At 31.5% G+C, this 25289-nt stretch overlaps 1 protein-coding gene across 2 annotated transcripts in view; it reads left to right on the top strand.

The window, feature by feature from the left end:
• Positions 1 to 17893, top strand: part of LOC139499643 (MFS-type transporter SLC18B1-like) — a 32536-nt gene extending 14643 nt beyond the window's left edge. For both annotated transcript variants that reach the window (XM_071288392.1, XM_071288393.1), the window contains exons 5-14: positions 1135 to 1291; positions 5042 to 5110; positions 6294 to 6384; positions 7415 to 7560; positions 8338 to 8436; positions 10358 to 10461; positions 11089 to 11184; positions 13568 to 13642; positions 15003 to 15096; positions 16736 to 17893. In XM_071288392.1, the coding sequence (XP_071144493.1) occupies positions 1135 to 1291; positions 5042 to 5110; positions 6294 to 6384; positions 7415 to 7560; positions 8338 to 8436; positions 10358 to 10461; positions 11089 to 11184; positions 13568 to 13642; positions 15003 to 15096; positions 16736 to 16915 (1111 nt within the window). In that variant the 3' untranslated portion in view covers positions 16916 to 17893. The remainder of the gene's footprint in view (positions 1 to 1134; positions 1292 to 5041; positions 5111 to 6293; positions 6385 to 7414; positions 7561 to 8337; positions 8437 to 10357; positions 10462 to 11088; positions 11185 to 13567; positions 13643 to 15002; positions 15097 to 16735) is intronic.
• The last annotated feature ends 7396 nt before the right edge of the window (positions 17894 to 25289 follow it).

The following is a 25289-nucleotide window of genomic DNA, read 5'->3' as shown; positions in this document are numbered from 1 at the left end:
TTTCAATCTTTATATATTCGATTGTTAACATTATTTTGATATTGATATGTCATCACTTTAAAAAGTTCCATTTTACGGTACTTGTCTATCCCAAATTCATGTATTTGGTTTTGATGTTATATATATATGTTATATTTGTTATTCTCGTGGGATTTTGTCTATGTGTGTTACATTTTAGTGTAATGTCGTTGTTCTCCTCTTATATTTAATGCGTTTCCGTCGGTTTTAGTTTGTTACCCCGATTTTGTTTTTTGTCCATGGATTTATGAGTTTTGAACAGCGGTATACTACTGTTGCCTTTATTTAATAGTAATATGCAATTGTTAAGGAGCTGTCAGATTTTTTTTTCAGTTAGAAATCAATTTGTCTCAATTATCTTAGGCTTGATTTAAAGGATATTCTGTGCAAATTGACACTATTAATACCTCTTATTAAATTTAAGATAAAGGTTAACTATTTGGTGAAAAAAACTTTGACCTAAGTTTTACTTTATTTTCTGGATGGTAAACATGGTAAATGGGTCATTAGATAGGTTTAGATTGACACAATTTTATCAAGAGTTACTTCCCTGTACATAAACAGGAGGTCTAGGTTAATTACCAAATATCTTCATTAATTAGCGAAATTCCGATTGTTAATCTGACAGCTAGACATTAGTAAAAGGGTTGTTCTGAACAAATTTTCAGTCTTTTAGCTTTGCTCAGTTCATAACTGCCACTAAGTAAGAATATTGTTTTAGACTTGTTTGGAGTGCATGTTTGAATTTGGTTTAAAGCATAAGTTTGATTGCAAAATCAACCATTTATTCCACCACAATGGTGGCAAAAGTCAAACTCAGATTACTTCATTACTTAATCAGTGACACTTGAATGAAAAATTCGAAAGTCCAAATAAAGTAAGAAGTTAAAGAACATTGAGGACCAAAAATTCTTAAAAGTTTTGCCAAATACAGCTAAGGTAATCTATTACTGAGGTAGAAAAGCCTTAGAATTTCAAAAATTCAAAGTTAATTTATAATTATGACCATATCATTGATAATTCATGTCAACAATGACTCAGGCAAGACTTTGTAGTGAGTGCACTCTTGCATGTAATGAGGTTTATTCTAGCAATTTGTTATTTTCCTTTTAACAGGACGTTGACCTACATAGACACAAGCACTGAGAATATCACTTTCATTATTTATTGTTTCTTACTGAGAATCATCCTAGCTATTGGTTGTTGTGGTCTACAGACAGCAAGCTTTGCTCTAGTTGCCAAAGAATTTCCGGACTCAGTTGCTACTGTTTTTGTAAGTACTGAACCAGTCTTCTTTGACTCTTTATTTTGTTTCTTCATTTCTAGTACTGTACAAATTTATTATTCCGTTGTTTACTTTTTAGTTTATATTGCAGAAATGCAGAGTGAGCTTTTCTCATCACTTAGCATCCGTCATATTTAACCTACAACTTATTTACTTTGTCATAACATGCTCTCATGAATCTGAACCGATATAGTCTCCTACATGGCCCCCATTACACCATAACAAAATGTCAAATTTAACCAATTTTGGCCAAAATCATCATTGGGGTATATATGTAAAAACTTTGTGTTGAAGTACATTGCTTGCCAACCTAGACGGATGACATGGCTTAGAATAGAACGTAAGGGAACATGCAAGTTTTGCTTATTGTTTTGAAAAACACTAGGAATAGAGAACATTTGTAAGCCTTAGGGTAAAAACTGTTCAAAATGTGGGGCTCTTCCTAATGATTATTTATGGCAAAACTGTCAGACAACTACGGCATGTTAGAACCCTTTATGATGAATTTGACTATTTTAAAAACGTTTTGTTCTTTTATCTCGAAAAATAGCAATATCATTAGCAAGAAAGGATTTAGAATATATCTACATGACCAAAATTGTTATTGCCCTTTAATGACAATCAAGATACTTTTGCCTTGAAAAGTTTAATAGATTGATTGAAACTTTAAATTCCACAAATGAACAGCAAAACAGCAAAATTTTAAACTAATGGACAACTTTCAAGTTCGATGCATTTCCGTCAAAAACTTTGGTTTTAGTGAACATCATTCGTGCATTTAGGGGCATCGTCACTTCTGTTCAAATGTTAAGCAAGTGGTTGGACAACTATAAAGCTATATATTGCAGGAATTATTCGGTAAATTGAATTGTCATAATTGTCTTTCAGCAATGCTGTCTTTAGGGAATTGTGATTAAATACCTGCAGAGCAAATATTAATTATTGTTGGTCCTGCACAATGACAATCACTAAGACGCTTGATGAAAGTTTATAGTGCAGGGATACAGGTGATCCCCTCTATCTGGTAAATGATGTCATAATAGCATGCATAATTGACAAGTTTTTGCGGTTACCAGATGGACAAACTCGAAAGTAGTCTATTGATTTTTTTGTAGATTTTAAAATTTTGTATGACAGATTCTATTATTGTTCTACCAACATGGTTTTCTCATACTGACATGAATTTTATTGATTTTGGTTTGTTGTCTACTGGTTTTTAGAATATATATCTCAAGATTTGTCTCATTTATTTTATCAGAAACATTCAACATGTTCAAGTGTCAAGTGAGTTCTGACTAGTCTTCTTTTATAGCAATGCTTTACAGATAAAACATCTGTCCCTTAAGGCTTGATTATAGCATGGCATAAACAGAATCAGTACATGATTATTGCTTTTAGCATGCTAGAATTATTTAGAAATACTGTGGAGTATTATTATTATTTAAGGAATATTAATTTTCATGGACTTCAGGGGAATGCTTAAGATGAATTCAAACTTCAAGAAATAGAAGTTTCATGTAGTTTTCTTGACTGTGTTCCATTGGTTCAAACCATGAAAAAAGTATCCATACAAGTTCAGTTTCTTCTAAATCCCTAAAAAATTGTATCCTAGAATAAATTATAAAACATGAATCCACAACTTACTTAATTGAACAGTAGTGTAAAATGAGGGATGTTGTACTGTGAAAAACCTGAAAACATACCACTAGACATTTACAAAAAGGGTTGGTTGAGGACAAAACTGTACAAAAGGAATGATATCAGATTCTCAATTGTAAACTTTCCATTTCGATGTAGCAACTTTTCAACAGCTCCTGCATCTGGTTTGTATATTTCCCAGCGGATACAATGTTTGAGAGCTTGCATTTAGTATCATGATTGAAATTGATATTGAGTTGCTGCGTATAAAGATGCAATTAAACCAAGAGTTTCAAGTGATGAAGTTAAAAAAATCACTTGAAAAATATTACTAGCACCATCACAAGTTGGTTAATGGTTATGGACTCTTTGTTTCACAGATGACTATGGATATGTTCCACTTGTCATAACCACAAGATTTTCCTCTTTTCTTCAAAGCAGATTTATCCCCAGGTTTGCACTTGCATGAAATACTCTATATGTGTGCCACATTTGGAGCAGGATCTGCTTACCCTTCAAGAGCAGATTAAATCACTCCAGGCCTTGAAGGCATAAAACTTTGCTCAGTGCTCGGAGCACAAAAATCATGCTCGAAACATGAAATCCAGCAATTTGATTGGTTGATTTTCGAGTCTGAGTACAAAAATCATGCTCGAAAGTTTTATGACCGTGAGGACAGGTGTTTGGGTTGGTGTATGTTTTCTATGATGTGCTATGTATATAGTTGTTTTTCTTTTGGTCTTTTTCTAATTTTGCATTGACACTAATTTGTCAATATTGTTTTTCTACTATAGGTTTGAATATTTGTTTGGTATAAATCAACCTCTTTGTTACCTTATAAATAAACTATGTTAAGCGTACCAGTGTTACTGTTACACATTTTCAAATGTAACACCTAATTATTTCTTGCCAGCAGCATATGTGTGTTATTTAATGTATATACACATTTTTGCATTCTTCTCAGCAACTATAAATTATTGCTTCAATATTACTGGTACTTTGCATTTTATATATATAGTAATATAGCTAATGCATCAATTTTTCATATTTTCAAAAAGTTTCTTTTTTATGCTTTTAACTTTATAATACATATTTATTTGCCACAGTAAATGCAAATTCAGAAAAGATTGATTGATTGATTGTTGGTTGCTTAACGTCCAGTGGCAAATATTTCATGCATATTCAGGACGAGAACAAGTTCACAATAAATACAATAGGTAGGTCTTGTCACAATAGAGGCCATCTGGGAATGCCACTGGAAAATAAGGGTATAATTGGATAGGGACAGAAATTTTGCCTTGCAACAGGCCACCTACGGACCCCTCAAAGAGTTGTTGCAAGGGTTCTTAATGTGCAAAGAGTGTGGCACTCTCTCTACACAAGACATCGGATTTAACGTCCTCATTCTGACCGGACATGACTGCGAACTTGATACATCCCGCACAGCCAAACGGACGCCCCACTTCAGCAAGCGTTTTGCTGCCGGTCGGGAGAAGACCAAAGTGACCATATTTCTATTCCCCCAGTCACCCTTGGGGGTAATTCAGAAAAGAATAGAAAACATTAAATACCAATTATAAAAGATACTGTACCAATTCAGGAATATGACTATTGTTATCCGTTTGTTTGAGCTTTGTGTTTTAGCTTTTGAAATTGCATTTGATATTTTGAATTTTCCTTGGAGTATTTTTTTATTTTAATTCTATACACTATACAGAAACAAAGGCATATAGAGTATTAACAATACCATATACTATTTTATCATCCAAAAGCTAAGTGATAGAACCTATCAATGGAGAAGGAAAAAATATATAAACACTGTACAAATCATGTTCATACAATGCCCTGACACAATGAAATTTAACCCCAAATACTGTATGCACCATTTCTCCTGAATGGAGAAATAGTAAACTTGATTTACAGGTAATTTACCCAGCATTCTGAATGAAATGGGGGATTATTAACTGAATTACAGTGTATGTGATGTATTATTATGTAAAATGCTTTACAGTCTGTTTGATGTAGTATTGTACTAACTGAATTAGATTTTGTATGTAGAATCATGATATTGGCTTATTTGATTTAAACATCTATTTATAGGGTATAACAGAGGTATTTGTTGGCGTTGGTTTCATGTCTGGGCCTGCTATAGGTGGATTTCTGTATGGGGTAAGTTGTTTTTCTACTTTTTGTCAAATATCTGTTAAACTGTTGATTTTTAATTAGCACTAATTTTCACTATTTGCTTCATTCAGATTGAAAAGTTACACATGATTCAACTAAAACATATGCATACATTTTCTTGCAGCATAAAACATATGAATGAATACTCATACATTTTTCTGGCAGCATAAATCATATGAATGAATACTCGTACATTTTCTCGCTGCAGTAAATACCCATTGTTGGTTTTCGGCTGTTTTGTGCTCTTTGGTCAGGTTTTCATCTCTCTGATAGATTTCCCATTTATTCGTTACATTTGTTGTTTTTATAGTGATTAAGATGATAACACAATGTTGACTGCTGTACCCCTATTTTTGACATTTTTACTCTTTGAGTATGTTTGTTTTGTCCACGTATCGTTGACAATGTAATGGAATTTGATGCGACTGTCATATAAGTGAGAGGTTTAGCTAGCTATAAAACCAGGTTCAATCCACCATTTTCTACATTAGAAAATGCCTGTACCAAGTCAGGAATATGACAGTTGTTATCCATTCGTTTGATGTGTTTGGACTTTTGATTTTGCCTTTTGATTTTGGACTTTCCTTTTTGAATTTTCCTCGGAGTTCAGTATTTTTGTGTTTTTACTTTTTATTATAAAATTGAAATTAGGGTGATGTGGTATGATTGACAACTATCCATCAAGGACATAATGACCTTGCATTACCTTGCATTAAGTGATTAAGTATACCTAAGATTTTTATTTGTTTACATATTTGTTTGTTTTTATATTTTTATTACAAAATGTAAAACACAATGTTGACTGCTGTACCCCTATTTTGGACATTTGACCTATTACATGTATTATATCTGTTAATTTTGTTCACATATATCTTTGTCAATATAATGGAATTTTATGGGACTGTAACATAAGTGAGAGGTTTAGATAGCTATAAAACCAGGTCTTAAACATGTTATATGTTAGAAAATGCCTGTACCAAGTCAGGAATATGACAGTTGTTATCTATTTCCCTGAGCGTTTGATTTTGCTATTTGCTAAGGAACTTTTCGTTTAGAATTTTTCTACGAGATTGGCATTTTGTTATTTTACTTTTTGCCCTTATTATTTTTGATTCCTTTTTTATTGAGAACATGGCTGCCCTTATAGTTTTTTAATTTATTTTCTCAGAGTGGAGGTTTCATCATGCCATTTGCTGTAGTTGGTGCTATCATGTTCCTTTGTGTCCCATTTAATTTTTGGTTGATTCCGGTAGATACAGGTAAGTGCTTTGAACTCATACATTGTTTGTCATAGATACTGGTTAAAGATTTGAACTCATACATTGTTTGTCATAGATACTGGTTAAAGGTTTGAACTCATACATTGCTCTTTATAGATACAGGTAGAAATTTTGAATAGATACATTGTAGTTCAAAACTTTCAATTGCAAAATCAAGATAAAATTGATGTGATTTCAGGTTATTATATATAAATCATATTAAATCAGGAATTTTTAAAAAGTTTACTATTCAAAAAGAATTAGCAGGTTAAAATGACCTATACTTATGTTTACTGCTCTGTGTTCAAAATAACAACCAAAATTTGTTAATTAGTAACTGACAGTATAATAAATAACAGAACTTAGAGCAGATTTTTTAAGGTCCCTGTCCTTGACTTTTATAATATTAAGCCATTGAAAATTTGAAGAGAAACTTATTTCTCTAACATACTTGATTTTCTCAGATTTCACTTTAGTACATGTACCCTCTTACTTTAAAAACCTCTGAAAAAATAAGAAGGATTTTTCATCAGTTTTGGTTTCTTAACCAGATTTGTATTCTCTTGTTCAATTTATGACTAATAAACAGAGGTATACTACTGTTGCCTTTATTAAAAAAAAAGAGCATTGTAAAGTATATTTATTTAAATTATTGAAAGAAAAGTAAGTTATAAAATGTTTCATGGCACTACATGTACAAAACCAGAGGATTCCAAATGTATTTCAAAGTAAAAAAAAAAAAAGAACAGATAACATCCTTTTAACTTTTTTGGATTCGAGCGTCACTGATGAGGTTTTATAGACGAAACATGCGTCTAGCGTATATATACAATTTAGTTCTAGTATCTGGTATCTATGATGAGTTTATCCTTAAGACAACACTTCTCTAGCCTGAGAATCTTTCTCACAATATCTCGTTCTAAACACATTTTAATGAGACCACCAAGTGGTTTGTACATTTATTTAGAAATAAAGAAAGAAGTTTGTATGGATCTCTAGTAGTTAATCTATGAATATTTATCGTTTGCAGTTGTTGAAAAGTCTTCCAATTCTAAGATATCATTTTGGGTGATGATGAAGTCCCCCAAGACTATTATTAACAGTTTCTCAACATTAGTGGCTGCCATGATTTATTCCATTCTGGACCCAACACTAGAACCACATCTGAGTGGCTCTGTAAGTTTTCTTATCATTATCATCATTATTTTCAGCTATGGTTATCACTTCTTGTACCTCATCTTGTGTTTAAAGTCCATCTGAAATCATGAGTCAAATTTGAAAAAAAATTTCTAGAGTTAATTTTTAATATTTACTACTCAAAAATAGTTTTCCAACACTTTTATTTGTTTTCTTAGGGTCAAACTTTGACGGCTCATATCTTTGCAAAAAATGCTCTTTTCAATGTAAAACAAATTGCATGTGTGAGAGAGAAATGTGATAACAATTACCACGGTATCAATTAGAATGTGCAATAAAATGTTTTATTGTGATGTTAGTTTTGAGTCCTTCCGTTAAAATTTTCAAACAGTGATATTTAAGTAAGATACGGTAACTGTAGTACTTTTGAATGTACAAATTATTTAAAAATTTAGAAAACTGAAAGTTACTAAAAAGATAACTTTAGATTTTGTTTAACTTTATATTTTCATTCAGAATTTATGTTGATTATCTTTTTTGAGCAGACGAATATTTCAATAAATGTATATTGACAATAAATATTGTGATTTTTTTTATTGAATTTTCATCAGGACTCGATCAGAAATGATATGAAAGCCAAATATGTATATATTCTTTTGAAAACATATGGAGCTATATAGCCAAGAAAAAAGCTATATTTATCAAGAAAATTAAATAATACTTATGTTCAAATTAACCGTTTGTTTATACCTAATTTTGCTATTTGTTTGTTTGTTTTTTGTTTGTTAAAATTATAATCAATATTGTATATTTCAGTTCAATTTAGAAGCTGATATCATTGGTCTTTTGTTTTTGCTGATGGCAGCATTTTATGCCATTATGTCACCTATAGCTGGATGGATTTGTGATAAATTGGTAGGTAGGTTATGTTCTTATGTCATAAAAAACTGGATAGATCTGTGATATATTGATAGATCTGTGATATATCGATAGATCTGTGATAAATTGATAGATCTGTTATTATACCCCCGCTTTAAAAAAGGGGGGGTATACTGTTTTACCTCTGTCTGTCAGTCCGTCCGTCCATCAGTCCATCCATCAGTCCGTCCGTCAGTCAGTCAGTCAGTCCGTCCCATGAAACTTTCGTCACATTTTTCTCAGGAACTACACATCCACCCTTTCTGTAATTTGGTATCAACATTTATATATGTCAGCCATACCGTGTGATGCCTTTTCAGATTCATCACTTGACAACTTCCTGTTTACCGAACACTTGTCTGATTTTACACATGATAGCCAAGTTGAAAATTTTCGTCACATTTTTCTCAGGAACTACAATACAAGGATTTCTGAAATTTGGTTTCAGGATTTATATAAGTCAGCTATACCGTGTGATGCGTTTTCAGATTCATCACTGGACAACTTCCTGTTTACCGAACACTTGTATGATTTTACACATGATAGCCAAGTTGAAAATTTTCGTCACATTTTTCTCAGGAACTACAATACAAGGATTTCTGAAATTTGGTTTCAGGATTTATATAAGTCAGCTATACCGTGTGATGCGTTTTCAGATTCATCACTCGACTACTTCCTGTTTACCGAACACTTGTATGATTTTACACATGATAACCAAGTTAAAAATTTTCGTCACATTTTTCTCAGGAACTACAATACAAGGATTTCTGAAATTTGGTTTCAGGATTTATAAGTCAGCTATACCGTGTGATGCGTTTTCAGATTCATCACTGGACAACTTCCTGTTTACCGAACACTTGCATATTTTTACACTATTAATATTATCCACTTGCGGCGGGGGTATCATCAGTGAGCAGTAGCTCGCAGTTTCACTTGTGTTATTTTCTCACCTGAAGCTGGATGAATTTACTATGCATTGGAATTTGATGCCACCGACATACAAGTGAGAGGTTTGGCTGGCTTTAAAACGCAGCTTCAGTCAACCATTTTCTTCATATGACAATGCCTGTGCCAGGTCAGGAGTATGACATTTGTTGATCATTTGTTTGATGTGTTTGTGCTTTTGATTTTGTCATTTAGATAAGGACTTTTCATTCTGAACTTTTCCTTGGAGTTCAGTATTTTTGTGATTTTACCAGTATGTAATATCATTATGTAACCTATAGCACAATAGATCTGTGATAAATTAGTAGTTCAGTTGTATCAATGTCATATACAACTGGATATATCTTTCAACTAAAGTTGGACGAATCTACAATGCATCGATAGGTATTGTATGTCATTATGTCATCTATAGCTGGGGAAGTCTAAGGTACATATGAAGGTATATTATGTCATTATATCACCAATAACTTGATGGTTCTTTGAATTGTTGAAAGGTTATCTATTTTTTAATAATAAATTAGCCATGAAAAGCAATCAAATAATGTACACAGGTACTTGATAGATAATTTTCAATGGAGCATATTGTATTTATGAACTTATACAACCTAGTAGTTGTGTGGTACTTAGTATATAGTCTTTTCAGTCAGATAACTGTGGAGTTTTGGTACCAGTGTTTATGCTGAACACCTGTTTTGTCTTGTCTTTTTAGCCAGATAACTGATGAGTTTTGATACCAGTGTTTATACTGAACACCTGTTTTGTCTTGTCTTTTCAGCAAGATAACTGAGGAGTTTTGGTACCAGTGTTTATACTGAACACCTGTTTTGTCTTGTCTTTTCAGCCAGATAACTGTGGAGTTTTGGTACCAGTGTTTATACTGAACACCTGTTTTGTCTTGTCTTTTCAGCCAGATAACTGAGGAGTTTTGGTACCAGTGTTTATACTGAACACCTGTTTTGTCTTGTCTTTTCAGCCAGATAACCGTGGAGTATTGATACCAGGTTTTATTATTTCTGCTGTTGGAATGCTGTTCTTGGGTCCTTCAGAAATCCTTGGACTTAGAGATTTATTAGATGAGTGAGTTGATTTATTATTGTTTGTCAAATTAAAAAGTTGCTTCTATTATGTAGATACCTAAAAAAATGATTGAAAGACATAATATAAAAAAGAAGGTGGGTGTGATTGCCAATGAGACAACTCTCCACAAGAAAACAAATGACACAGAAATTTTCATCTATAGGTCACTATACATTCTGAAAATATTTTTCCAACATAGAGTAAAGCAGACAGTTGTCATGTTCTTTTTAATAAAGCTTGGATACAAGACCTGATTTTAAATCAACATATACAAACCATTAACTTTGCATACACAGAAGGTATCAACTATGTTGTACAATAAGTAACTGTGAATCTCATGAAAAAGTAACATGAAATACTTTGAATATATAAAATGATTCTGAAATTAATCATTTACAAAAAAAAGTAATTCATTTGCAATAAAATATTAACTTGTTGATATGACAGTTTGCAGTTGTAATAAAATTAACATAAGTATGATAAAAGGAGTTAAAAGGCATATAAAAATAATGAATATGTATTGTTAATTTAGACAGCTGTGTTTGAACAATGTGTCCCAGATTGTACTAGAAATTTGGTCCAGTTTTGGTTTACATTTTACATTATGTCCTAATTTATATTTTGTAGTCAGCTATGGTTAAACATTATATCGCTCATTGTACTTGGTATTGGATCCAGTTTAGCCTTGATACCTACGTTTGATATTTATGTTAGCATAGCAGAGTAAGTATTTAACTTAATTAGGAGAGAATAAATATATCACAATAATTGAAGTACAGGAAGGTTTATTTATAACTTGCTCCCTCAGGCAAAGTTGGCTTTAGATGAATTTGGCTATTTATTTTAGGTATTTTTAACATATAGCTCTTCAACGATTTTCGGTACTTATACATCTTCGGATTTCAAATGTTTGGCTTTGAGCGTTCCTGATGAAGGTAAATCCAGAAAAGCGCTTCGGACGCAATAAATTATTAAACGTGTTGTTTTATATTTTTGCAACTTGCAATTGTTATTTGCATTAAGACAACAGTAACTAATCAGATGTGAAAAAAATCTCATAATTATTACGAATATAAATCAAGGTTACTAACTAAATAGGGGGAATCACATGTACTCCAAGAGAAGATATATGTGTGTGTGGACATAGTTATCATGTCTGCTATCCATGCATCACCTGGCAAATTCCGACTCAGTCAAGATAGGGACATGACACAATTACTAATTAGACACCTATTAATATTTTGGTACCTAAAGATCTTATATTGCAAAAACATGTCGCTAATGAGTTGAAGCAAAGACATAGTGTATCAGACAACTGATGTGTCAATTTAAGAAAGTCTTTCTCATAACTCATGGAGAAGTTTATGTGTAAGGAGCTTTGACTAGTTTTCAGTAAATGTTAGTACTCTTTAATTGGTAATTGAGTGTGAATTGACATTACTATAAGACGTGTCAAGGTACTTATCTATCCCATATTCATGTATTTGGTTTTGATGTTATATTTGTTATTCTCATAGGATTTTGTCTAATGCTTAGTCCGTTTCTGTGTGTGTTACATTTTAATGTTGTGTCGTTGTTCTCCTCTTATATTTAATGTGTTTCCCTCAGTTTTAGTTTGTTACCCCAATTTAGTTTTTTGTCCATGGATTTATGAGTTTTGAACAAATGTATACTACTGTTGCCTTTATTTGTGCCTTTTGACTTTTACTTAATTGTTTTGTGCTTCTTTTCAACCTGTGCAGGAAAACCCATTCGAACTGATTGTAGGTTATTCTGTTCCAAGTAAGGTGGAACATTGAGCATTTACAACCATGTTCAACCATTTTGTTTGTGGCTATTGCAATTATGGAGCCTGTAAACCAGCTATTGAACCAGACGTTGTGTTAGGTTCAGTCTGTGATAATTGGTTTGGGTTTATTTGTTTTTAGAATAAATAAAACGTTTTCTGTTTTTGAATTAATTCATATGTTGTCATGTTGAGGCTTTAAAAGCTAGCTATACGGTATGGGTTTTGCTCATTCCTTTTTCATTTACAATTCATGTTTCCTGATACTCTAAAATTCTTTTCAACTTTTTAAATACATAAATATATTTTCCCCAAATTTCTCAAAATGAACTAAGCAGAATCATGAGAATGGCTTCATGTTTAGTCAGCGTTTAAGGTGGTACCCAACACTTTCACTACAATTAATTTGGCTCGTTTTTAACAAAAATATAAAAAAATCAAAAACTTTTAACCAACCGTTTTGTCAGAAAATATACACTGGTTATGTAGCAGTTTGACAAACACCAAATTTGATCATTGTGAAGCTTAATATTCCTTTTACAACACAACGTAATTAAAACTTTTAGCTGACTTTACAGAGTTATCTCCCTGTAGTGTTAGGTACCACCTTAAACAGTGATCTGTTGTAACATGTTAGTGTTTTTGAACATCTACTAACAGGTTTTTAATCTTTTAGACTATCAGTTTAAATTGCATAGCAAGCCAACGTGTGAATTGTTGTATTTAGTATTGAAATGACAGTGATTTCAATAATATTTACAACCCAGCATGCACTACCAATTTGAAGTTAAACTTCAGTCACATCCAAACTCTAACTGAATCTCCTACCATCACCAGAATTTTTTTTAACTGAATTACAATGTACTTTCTCAATTAGTTTTTGGTTTGTTCCAATAACTTTGAAATCCAGGGTTATGGCAAAAACAATATGTGTAAATTGTCAAACAGCATGTTTAAGTACATTTTTTGTTCGTGCTATTTTTATGGTCATCTAATGTTTCTTATAGATAATTACATTTTATCAAAAATAAGATTTATATTGCAAATGAAAATTAAACTTCTAATATTTGAGGTAGCATGACTGTTATAAGATCTTATAATGTGTAACAATACTACATGTGATACTGCTTTTCGGTTGTGATTAGATATAGGAAGATGTGGTGTGAGTGCCAATGAGACAACTCTCCATCCAAATAATAATTTATAAAAGTAAACCCTTATAGGTCAATGTACGGCCTTCAACACAGAACCTTGGCTCACACCGAACAAAAAGCATTAAAAAGAGTTTGATTACAAAATGCAGATGGAATATTTTTTCAGAGAGCTAGGATTTGATGATGATTTAGGAATGTATGGTATTGTAGCAGGTCTATGGGGATCAATGTACGCTATAGGGTAAGTCATATGCTAATTATCAAAAAGCACCTGGACATATGCATAGGTTGAATTTGATAACAATTATAAATTTATCATGCTTATTCAATTATGATTTCCGCATGTTACTGCCATCTCACAAGTTGCATTCTAATTTGTGTAATTCATAGTTTTACTGTATATTTAAAACATCAAAAGGAAAATAACACATGAGGATAACAAAGTGAACTGTAATAGCAATGCTAAAATTACAGGAAACAACAAATGTCAATGAAAAATTAGATTCATACATTCCAACTCTTAACCTATCAATGAAATAGTAATGTTAATGTTTCATTGTGATGACAGAAGGAAAAGAATGTAGTAAAAAATCCCACTGATTAAGCATTATAAATGACTAATTGTGATGACTTAGGGCAAAGATTGTAGCGAAAAACACCACTCCTTACTGAAACCGAATTTTTATCTGTTGAGAAAAGGAAAGGTGAAAGATGCACAAGGGATAGTTAAACTCATAGATAGAAAATAAACTGACAACACCATGGCTAAAAACGAAAACGACAAACAGACAAATAATAGTACACAGGACACAACATAGAAAACTAAAGACTTAGCAACACAAACTCCACCAAAAACTGGGGGATCTCAGAGGTTCCAGAAGGTTGAGCTGATCCTGCTCAACATGTAGCAACTGTCGTGTTGCTCATGCTAGTACAAACACGGTAACTAGTATAATAAGGTTGGTCACAAAACGTGAAAAGGGAATGGGATTGTAGTTACGATATAAGGAACCTAGACATGTCTTACCTTTAAGTGATTACAGAGGGTCTAAATAATACCACTCGTACCATAAAACTCTGATTGATGACATAGCTATGGTCAATGTTCCACTTGTCAAAGTGTTTACAGAGAGCACAAAATGTATTGAACAATATCTCTGCTAAAAAACAAATTCTGATTAGTTAAAATAGCGATGCTGATGCTTTATTGCCAGGACTTTCAGAAAATAATGTATCTATGAAGAGAACATATACCACTAATGCACAAAACTTATTTTAATAAGTCTATTAATTATTTTCATTATTAAAAGCCCTTTTAGAGATTAATTTTTATACGGCATGCATTTTTCACAGTATGTTATAAGTTTCGTGTATTTTTTGGACCATCAAATTTTAATGTAGTCTTAAAGTTTGGTTATGTATTTATACAAAACATATTGCAATATTATTATTTTTATACTGTGAAAATTGTGACAGGATCGGTTAAAGTATTTTTTCTAAAAAATGAAATAATGAATCAAAAATGCCAAAAATAAATGCAAACAAATATTTATAGATCTTTAGACAGTTATTTATATTAATATATATCATTTTGATTACAGAGATTTTCTTGGACCAACAATTGGTGGTACATTGTTAGATATTTATGGTTTTCCTTTTTGTTGTACTATAACAGCAGGAGCATGTTTATTTATGGTGAGTATTTCTAATTGTACACTTTCTTGACAATCAGGTCACAAAAATAACAATGTTTAGGGCACCTGTCCTATTTCAACAGAATCTAGGACTAGGTATCTTCATTCTTCTATCATGACATTTAAATTACATATGACAAACGACTGGATGAGGTTGGTATAGTATTCCACAGACTGCAAAACCCTTAAAAAGAGAATATTCTGCATTGAGAAGTATCTTTTCAAATGGATAATAATTAAAATCACAAAATACTGAATTGCGAGGAGATTTGAAAAAGGAAGGTCCCTAATAAAATGGCAAAATAAAAAGCTCAAAAGCATATCAACTGTCATATTCCTGACTTGGTACAGGCATTTTATTATGTGGAAATGGTGGATTGAACCTGGTTTTATAGCTTACTAAACCTCTAACTTGTATGACAGTCACAAAATTATGAGTAATACTAGATAATTTGTTTTTCAATCATCTGAGTTTAGTATGATTACCAGTGTTAGAAATTAAGATTTTGATCTAAGTAACTTTATATAGAGTTTGGCCTTAATGTGTAGTAACCTGTACAGGACTCTAGAAAATAGTTATCAAAGGTACCAGGATTATAATTTAGTACGCCAGACGCGGGTTTCGCCTACATAAGACTCATCAGTGAAGCTCATATCAAAATATTTATTAAGCCATACAAGTACAAAGTTGAAGAGCATTGAGGATCCAAAATTCCAAAAGGTTGTGCCAAATACGGCTAAGTTAATCTATGCCTGGGATAAGAAAATCCTTAGTTTTTCGAAAAATTAAAAGTTTTGTAAACAGGAAATTCATAAAAATGACCACATTATTGATATTCATGTGAACACCGAAGTGTTGACTACTGGGCTGGTGATACCCTCGGGGACGAAAGGTCCACCAGCAGTGGCATCGAACCAGTGGTGTAAAAAGTTATCAAAGGTACCAGGATTATAATTTAGTACGCCAGACGTGCGTTTCGTCTACATCAGACTCATCAGTGACGCTCATATACAAATATTTATAAAGCCAAACAAGTACAAAGTTGAAGAGTATTGAGGATCCAAAATTCCAAAAAGTTGTGCCAAATACAGCTAAGGTAATCTTAGGTAACTATGCGTTACAACTATGAGCCTGCTTTATGTTTAATCATTATTTTAATTTTAAAATGGACAGTGATTAACAAGCAAACAATAAAGTTGGGAAAAAAAATAATGCAATACAGAGCCCAATTGCACTTCTGATGCAATGTGTAGTCTGGATTACCTTTAAAAAAATAATGGAGGGTAGACATAGCATTTTTTTCGCGTAGTAAACAGCTATATAGGGCTTTAGTAAAGTTTTAAAAGTTTCCCTTACTGATATTTGCTTAGCTGTTTGGTACAATAGTTTAGTTTGGTTTGGTTTGGTTGATAGTATTAATATTGACCTTAATATCAAACTTACTGGTTCTCATTCTGTTATTGTTATGACTGTTTGCAATACAATGTTATAGGCAGTATAACAGTTCTGTACGATACTATAGGTTGTAGATAGTATTACAGGACATTGATATCAAAATTACGAGTTCTCTTTTTATTATTTTCCTGGCTTTACAATATGCAATGTTATAGGCGTTATTACAGAACTTTCATATTTACAGGTTCCCTTACTGTTATTTTCATGGCTGTATGATACGAGATGTTGTAGACAAAATTCATGGAAGACTACCACAGTTATAAGTGAAACAACACCACTACTTGCTGAAGATTTACAGGATTATGAACATGATGTGTTATCAACTTATCCTCCACAAAAACAAACTACAGTAACAATGACTTGAGGTTATGTCTTTATCTGTGATACATGTATTAAGTGCCAATTGTCTTTCTTCACAATTGTTTTTGGTTAGCATTGTTTGAGTTAGAGTTATCCCCCTTTGTAACCATATTGAAGGTCACAATGTCCTTCAGTCATATTGAATCAGTTTAACTGATAAGTTCACTTAAAGTAACAAACATTTTCTTACCAATTCTAATTTGTCTAAGTCCTAGATTATTCATCATTATGATCTTGTAAGAATCACCTCTTGACCTGTTTGATTCACAGGTTTAAATTTAGTTTATAAAAAAATAAAAAAAATAAACATCCAGTGATGAATAAAAAAATTAAATATCGATAAACCATTCATTGGTAGACTAACTACCACCTAGGGTGAAAAATAAATTAACATTTACTTTATCTATATTGATAAATTATATTAATTTTTGGCAACATCAACATGATCAATGTTGTTTGGTTTATGGCGGCATGGTGTTCATCAAAATTCCATTTTAATTGAGTAGTATTAGATGGAAAATGATCAAACTAAAAATTCAAATAAAAATTCAAATAAAATTATACTAATTCTTAAAATTAACTACTTGCAATTTTGTATTTTGTAATTTTATATACTAGTATTCAGTAATTATTTTAACAGATAACTCTTATGGATTATTGTGTCATGGCTATACCTTGTTCTATTTTTATTGACCAAGGTCTAATAGTTCAGCATTATTTTTATATATACCTACGTGACAAAAGGCAGGACATTTAATTTATATTTCAGGAAAAGTTTAAATACTGTATTTTTAATGATAATATTGTCTATATTTGTTAAATGTTTTTGAGAACAGAAATGTGATATGCTATATTTGTAATACATTGATATTTGTGAAATGTACGCTAGAACGGTAATGTGATATTTGATATTTGTAATACATTGTTGTGAATGTGTTAAAGGGAGGTTATTAAATTTATATTTATATAATTAACTATTAAAGATATCAGGCTTATAATATGAAACGTCAGACACACGTTGCATCTACATAAGACTCATCAGTGACGCTCAGATCAAAAGTTAGAAAGTCAAACAAGTAAAGTGTTGAATAGCATTGAGGACCCAAACTCCAAAAATTGGTTATATACGGCTAAGTTAACCTATTCCTGGGATAAAAACTCTTCAGGATATCAAATAATTCACACTTTTGAAGACATTTTAAAAAAAATGACCATATAACTGATATTCATGTCAACACGGAAGTTCTAGGCTGGTGATACCCTTGAAATAAAACTGTTGAGATCAGGTTGTATATATTGTTACCATGGGGATAATGTTTAAATCTATTTAAGAAAATAAAAACGAAAAATGAAAAAAAAAAACACACTTCAAATTTTTGTTTTCATATTGAATTTCAGTCCAAGACATCAATGTTAACGTTTTCATTTTTTATAGTTTTATGTGAAAGAAAGTCATATACCGTTCAGATGGGTGCGGTCCTAACTTGAACAAAAGTTAACTTGTAGCAGACTTATGACTGCTTTTTAAGTTAACTTGAGTGATATTAGTCAGACAAGCAAGTTATCTACCGTATTTGTTATAATATGAGCAACACAACGGGTGCCACATGTGGAGCAGGATCTGCTTACCTTTCCGGAGCACCTGAGATCCCCCCTAGTTTTTGGTGGGGTTCGTGTTACTTATTCTTTAGTTTTCAATGTTGTGTCATGTGTACTTTTGTTTTTCTGTTTGTCTTTTTCGTCATGCATCAGCATGACAGCACCTAAACACTCCAAATTATGTAGACGCAAATTACAAAAACCACCATTTTACAGTACATAGGGCCCAAAATTTGTATTGTTATCTTTCAGGAAAGAATGAATTTTAAATTAAAGATTAACACGACTCAATCATATCACCATAAGACATGTTACTTGACATTCACAGCTACAAAACCACAAAATGTTAAACAAACATCTAGAGTCTCATAAAAAGAACTCTTTAATAGGCAGGAGCCTCTGATAAATGCAAATCTTTTAATCTTCGGAGATATTTCAAAGATGTAATTATGTTAAACTATCACAGATTTGTCGTCATCATAATATTATTAAAATAATATAACAAAGGTCAGTGAAGATGTTCCAAAGGTGTGTTTGAGCGTTTGATTTTGCCCTATTATAAAGATCTTTCCGTTCTTAATTTCTCTTTGAGATACTAGTATTTCACTTTTATAAGCATGACATTTTTAATGGCAAAGAAACAGATCGGAAAATCAATACAGGTCTTGTGCGTTCTTTATGATTTTTTTTCAAGTTTAACTAGACAGCTCTTCAAATCAAGTGTGGAATCGACTATATTTATTTTAAAATTTATCTGTCAATTTCACTGGGTGGTTCGCTATCCGTCACATCTTCGTGTTTGACATGTTGTCATCCTGGGATTCCTTTGAATTTTGCTGTTCCATTAGACGGTACCAAACATACACTGTGTATGTAAAAATCTTCATGGAATCTTATACTTTTTTTATATTTTTTTATGGTCTTTGGAAAACAAAGACTTTAAAAGACGAAAACAATTATGTTTTTTTCTTCAAATCTATACATTTTTAAAAGACGTATGATGAATTCAATCATAGTCAAATGGTCCGAAACACCCACAGTATAGATTGCGTCCCAGCCTTCACGCCTGATCTGAAATATATAGATGGAATATGTTTATAACCTCAGAAACTGATGACTAATGTAAAGTTATTCTTTACAAATACTTCAAATGTAAGTACTCCACGTGCTTATATATAATCGTTAACATATTTGATAGCTTGTCCCAATCGAGCAGATTTTGTGCATGCCGTTGTCTTTTTTCTAAATGTTTGTCATAATTCCATTGATGTAGCATATATCGATCATTGATCTTTATTTAGATTTACTATACATAAAATTGAGAATGGAAATGGGGAATGTGTCAAAGAGACAACAACCCGACCATTGAACAGACAACAACAAAAGTTCACTAATAGGTCTTCAATGCAGCGAGAAATTCCCGCACCCGGAGGCGTCCTTCAGCTGGCCCTAAATAAATATATATATACTAGTTCAGTGATAATGAACGCCATACTAAACTCCAAATTATACACAAGAAACTAAAATTTAAAATAATACAAGACTGACGAGACCTCAGGCTCCTGCCTTGGGACAGGCGCAAAAATGCGGCGGGGTTAAACATGTTTATGAGATCTCAACCCTCTAGCCAATGTAGAAACGTTAATGCATAACAATACGCACATTAAAATTCAGTTCAAGAGAAGTCCGAGTCTGATGTCAGAAGATGTAACAAAAGAAAAATACACAAAATGACTATAATACATAAATAACAACTGGCATGCCATCTCCAGACTTCAATTAAACTGATTGACAGATTATGTCTTCATCATATGAATATCAGGCACAATCCCGCCCGTTAGGGGTTTAGTATCATACCCTCATAACATATACGAGAAGAATACAACCCGTGTCATGCCAACAACTGGTTTTTAAATAAATGTGTATAGTTCCGATGCAAAGACCCTACAAGTGAATCAATATTCAAGCCAAAATATGCAATCTTTAATGACCTGACAACAGTATCGTAACTATATCCCTTCTTAATAACTCGATCTAAAGGTTTTGTAAGCTTTTTAGGTGAATACTGACATTTTTGTACTTTATAAAGAATATTACCATAAAAGATTGGATGTGAAATACCTGAACGTATAAAAAGTCTGCATGTTGAGTTATATTTACAAATGATGTCCTTGTACCGATGATAAAATTTAGTAAATGTTTTGACTAGTCTGTGATATCGAAAACCCTGGTGTAATAATTTTTCATTAATAGATAAATTTCTCGCGATAAAATCTAAAACGTTACATACACGAGCGAATCGTACAAGTTATGATATATAAACACCGTAAGATGGTGACAAGGGAACGTCACCATCTAAAAATGGATAATTAACGATAGGAAATGAAAAATCATCTCTTTTATCATAATTTTTAGTATTAAGCTTTATGTTAATGACATATATATCACGATTGAGGAAAGGGCAGTGGCCATTGTTAGTATAAGCTATATTTAAAGTAAGTTCAACAGGATAAATTTATTTAGAATACATACTGAAGTCTTCATTATTGAGAGTAAATATATCATCCAAATATCTAAAAGTGTTATTGAATTTTTGTATCAGATGTTGTTTCGATGGGTCTTTGCTGATTTTTGTTTTATTTAATGTCTTGTTGGGTGGCATTTTGTACATTGTTATTCGTTTACCTTTGATAGCTTAAATTGTATATTCTTCGCCTATGGTAATTGACTGAGAATATATAATGTAACATCTCTTTATATTTTACGCTTAAAATTTTGTGTTGAATGATGTATTGTACCACTTATATCAAACGTCTGAAATTAAACATTTTACCATATTAGTTAGAAATATCATCAAAAGACCACTAGTCAATTCTTAATTCAACTAAAAAAATGAGTAATTTTGGAAAAAAATTCATTCAAATTATGTTTCGATTTCCTTTGATAAAAGTATACCACTTTGGATCAGTTGATTGTCATCTCTTTGTTTTAAAATAAACAATTGAAGATATGATCTTGACAGAAAATTTACAGTTCATTAACCAGGAAGTTTTTTTCTCCTTTGTTATAGCTTCTTTAAACGACTGCTTTAATTAATTGATCAGACTAGTATTGATATCATGTATTCAAAATGACAGACATGTCTGTCTAAATCGTTGCAGTACATATTAACAAGCAACAATATATATACTGGACCAGAAAAGACAGACTTATCGGTCTAAATCTATGCAGTACAATTCACTAGACACTAACAATATAATTACATAAAGTGAGATAAAGAGAAATAATCTCCGAGAGCTTGTTGTAATTCATTTGAATGTGCTTCACAAAAATAACAGATCTGCTTATGAAGCATTAACGCTTTAAGCATGATTTATATTTTGTTAATTACTGACATAGTGGATGTGAAGATTTGTTATATATTTCTTTTTTCATTTCATGACTTTTTAAGTAGTTTTTTTTTTATACATTGTTGACTTATGAGAGCTGATATCGAATATCTTTTGTCTATGACAGTTGACTGAGAAGACTTTATGCTACATCTCTTGATATTTATCTCTTAATATGAACAGTATTTAACGTCTGACATAAAACATTTCTATAAGCAGAAAAACTTTACTAAATGAATTGGAAATATTGTCAATAGAAAACTAATCAATTTGTAATTCGTTTCAGACCTTAAAAGAAAGTAAGTTTGGGATAAAAAAAGTTTCATTTAGAATTTGTTTCGATTTCATTTATGTTTATTATTATATATAATTTAATTTTAGATGAGACGCGTCTTCTGATTGGCTGACATTATTTTGTTTGTCTGCTTCCATAAACGACGGCTTTAACTAAGTCACGTGATATTGTGACACTTAGCAACGAATGTATTCCAAATGACAGACTGATCGGTTAATATCTTTGCAGTACAACTAAGGAGACAAGAAACATATCAGTTTAATTTATAAACATCCTTTTTTATAAATTTAGATTATTTTAGAATTTGATGGTGACTCTTTAATAGTTCAAATTTGTTTTATTTAAATGCTTCAAGAGACATCATGCCACATTTCTTTTTTTGTCCACAATTATGAAACATCTGACATAAATCATGTCTAATTTCAATTGAAATATTAACATACGCCCACTAAGAATTGTATAGGTTATACTGTTGCCTCTATTTATAACTTTCAAACAAAGTTAGGTTCAGGGCTAAATTTCACAAAAATAGTTTTTCTACTTCCTTTTTATCTGATTGAAACGAGTGATGAAAACTCACTATAAAGCCGCCCTTCTCTTTGTTTATAATGAACATTAACAGATAAGATCCGGACAATTGTTAAAATTTAGAAGGAAGTTGTGTTTGTCTCTTTGTTTTGGCTTCTGTAAACGACTGTGTTAAATAATTTTAAGTAATGAGTATCTAATTCATATCCAGTACCCAAAATGACAGATTTGTTGAATTATATCTTTGCATATCTGAGTTTTTTTTGTAGTATAACTCACATTATTTATCAAGCAAGGCATATATCATTGAGTGAAATAAGATGAACCACGCGCGGTTACAAATAAAAAAGAAGATCTGTTTCAATATGTAGACATTGTTTGTCTTTTTCTAAATAAAAAAGAGGCTTGGAATTTGTTGTGTCTATGATGTTCATGTAAGTCTATGGACATGTTTTTTCAATTAAAATATTAATTTATAGTGCATCACGCATGGCCAAACTATTTTTGTACTCATTTGAAGAATATTTCAACCAAACTTTCTCAAAGACAAAACGGATCTAAAGACTTCTTGGAATCGTCTTGAAAATCCATTTCTGATATATTGATGACGTCATCGCACTTAATATATCCAACTTAAGCAACAGAATAATGTATGGTCGGAAACTGTCACAATTAATATGTCCAACAAAACTCTTATTGACAAAATTGAAACAGAAGAACGGAGGTCCTTGTATTGTATTTAACGAAAAAAGAGATAAAATCAATTGTTATATGTCTAATCGATGTTAAGATTTTTTTTTTAAAGTATTCATTCGTTAAGTTAATATTAAATGAAATTGAAATGAGTATTGTTAAAGCAATACGTTTTTGGATATAAGAAGTTTAACAACAATTGTTTAGATTTGAATTATTTCCTAACACTCTTAGGTTTTTCTAAATCATAATTTATTATGTCATATATCAGAAATCGACACATTTAAATAATTATCAAATTATTTAGTAATAATATATAAAACGATATAATGAAAAAAGAACAATGAAATTGTGTCATTACTGAAGTCACAAAAAAAGAAGTATATATTAGGTCATTGATAAGAAATAGTTGATTGTAAACAATAATCAACGAACATTTCTAGTCGCAAGTTGATTATTTATTCCGAATCCACTTAATCTCATCAATTCTCTAGTTTAACCCATTTTTAGCAAATCGGCTGTCTGTTTCAAGTGTCAGGAATAATTAAATGGCGTTGCATGTATATATAATTTCATATCTGGTCTGTTTTATTCTTTAATTAGGGAATGACTGTAATATTTTTTCTGTCTATGAAGAAATAACATAAAAAATGTGATGCACACTGAATAACGCGCGTAGCGGGTTATTAAACAGTGTGCACCACATTTTTTATGTTATTTCTAATAGACAGAAAAAAATATTACAATCATTTCTTAAAATTTTATTCTAAATTCCTTTTTAAACCATAGAAAACCACGAAAAACGTTGATGACGTCACGGTCACATGGCTAAATTATGTCTATGGGCTGATAACGAAATAACGTCAGCCAATCAGAAGACGCTACATCCAAAATTAAATTATAAGCTGGTAGTGGTTACATCTACACGGCTCACACAATATATTTACACAGTTCCCGAGTTAACATAAGTTTAATATAACTTAAATTGGGTTTAAGCTTCTTTTTTTAACTCCACATTTCATAAAGGTAAATACATTTCATTTAAAATGTTTAATGTTTAGTCATTACAAGTTATTAACAACTAATAATTTTTGGTATTTATGAACTGATTAAAGACATAAAAAAAATATACAAAATTTATCTATCTTGTTTTGACAAGTTATAAAATATAATTAGCTTTATTTGGAACCTTTGAAATATACCGACGAGGATATCACTGCCATGCTGGATTTTTTTAATTGACAACATATTTGTTGAATTTTCAGGTTTGGTCTTCCAACAGACTATTGGAATCCCTATGGGTACTAATTGCGTTCCTCTACTTGCAGATTTGTTTTTATCATCTTATGAAGCAGAATTTATCCAAGGGCTTGTACAGAAATGGGAAAAGAATTTAACCCACTCTTTGAATTTCACCTTTCGGTATATTGATGATGTACTGTCTCTTCATAATAATAGATTGAGTGACCACTTACATTTAATATAGCCAAGCGAACATTAAAATAAAGATACTACCGACACAGATAAATCTGCTTCATATTTAGACCTTTTTCTCGAAATGACTATGATGGTAGGTTGAATACCAAAATTTATGACAAACGCTTTGATTTTAATTTTCCTATAGTTAACTTTCCATTTCTGTGTAGCAACATCCCAGCGGCTAGAGCATATGGAGTATATGTGTCTCAATTGATACGTTACTCTAGAGCTAGCTCAAAGTACGTTGATTTTGTTGAACGAGGAATACTGCATTATCAAAAGTTGCTAAGACAGGGCTATGAACGAATCAAATTAAGGTCATCTATCAAGAAATTTTACGGTCGCCATCATGAGCTGATTGGCCATTATGTAAAAAGTGTGTCAGAAATCATATC

The sequence above is a fragment of the Mytilus edulis genome, chromosome 12 (genome assembly GCF_963676685.1).
Source record: "Mytilus edulis chromosome 12, xbMytEdul2.2, whole genome shotgun sequence".
Lineage (NCBI taxonomy): Eukaryota > Metazoa > Mollusca > Bivalvia > Mytilida > Mytilidae > Mytilus > Mytilus edulis.
The sequence above is the reverse complement of the archived record's forward strand: the minus strand, read 5'-3'. Positions and strand labels throughout refer to the sequence as shown.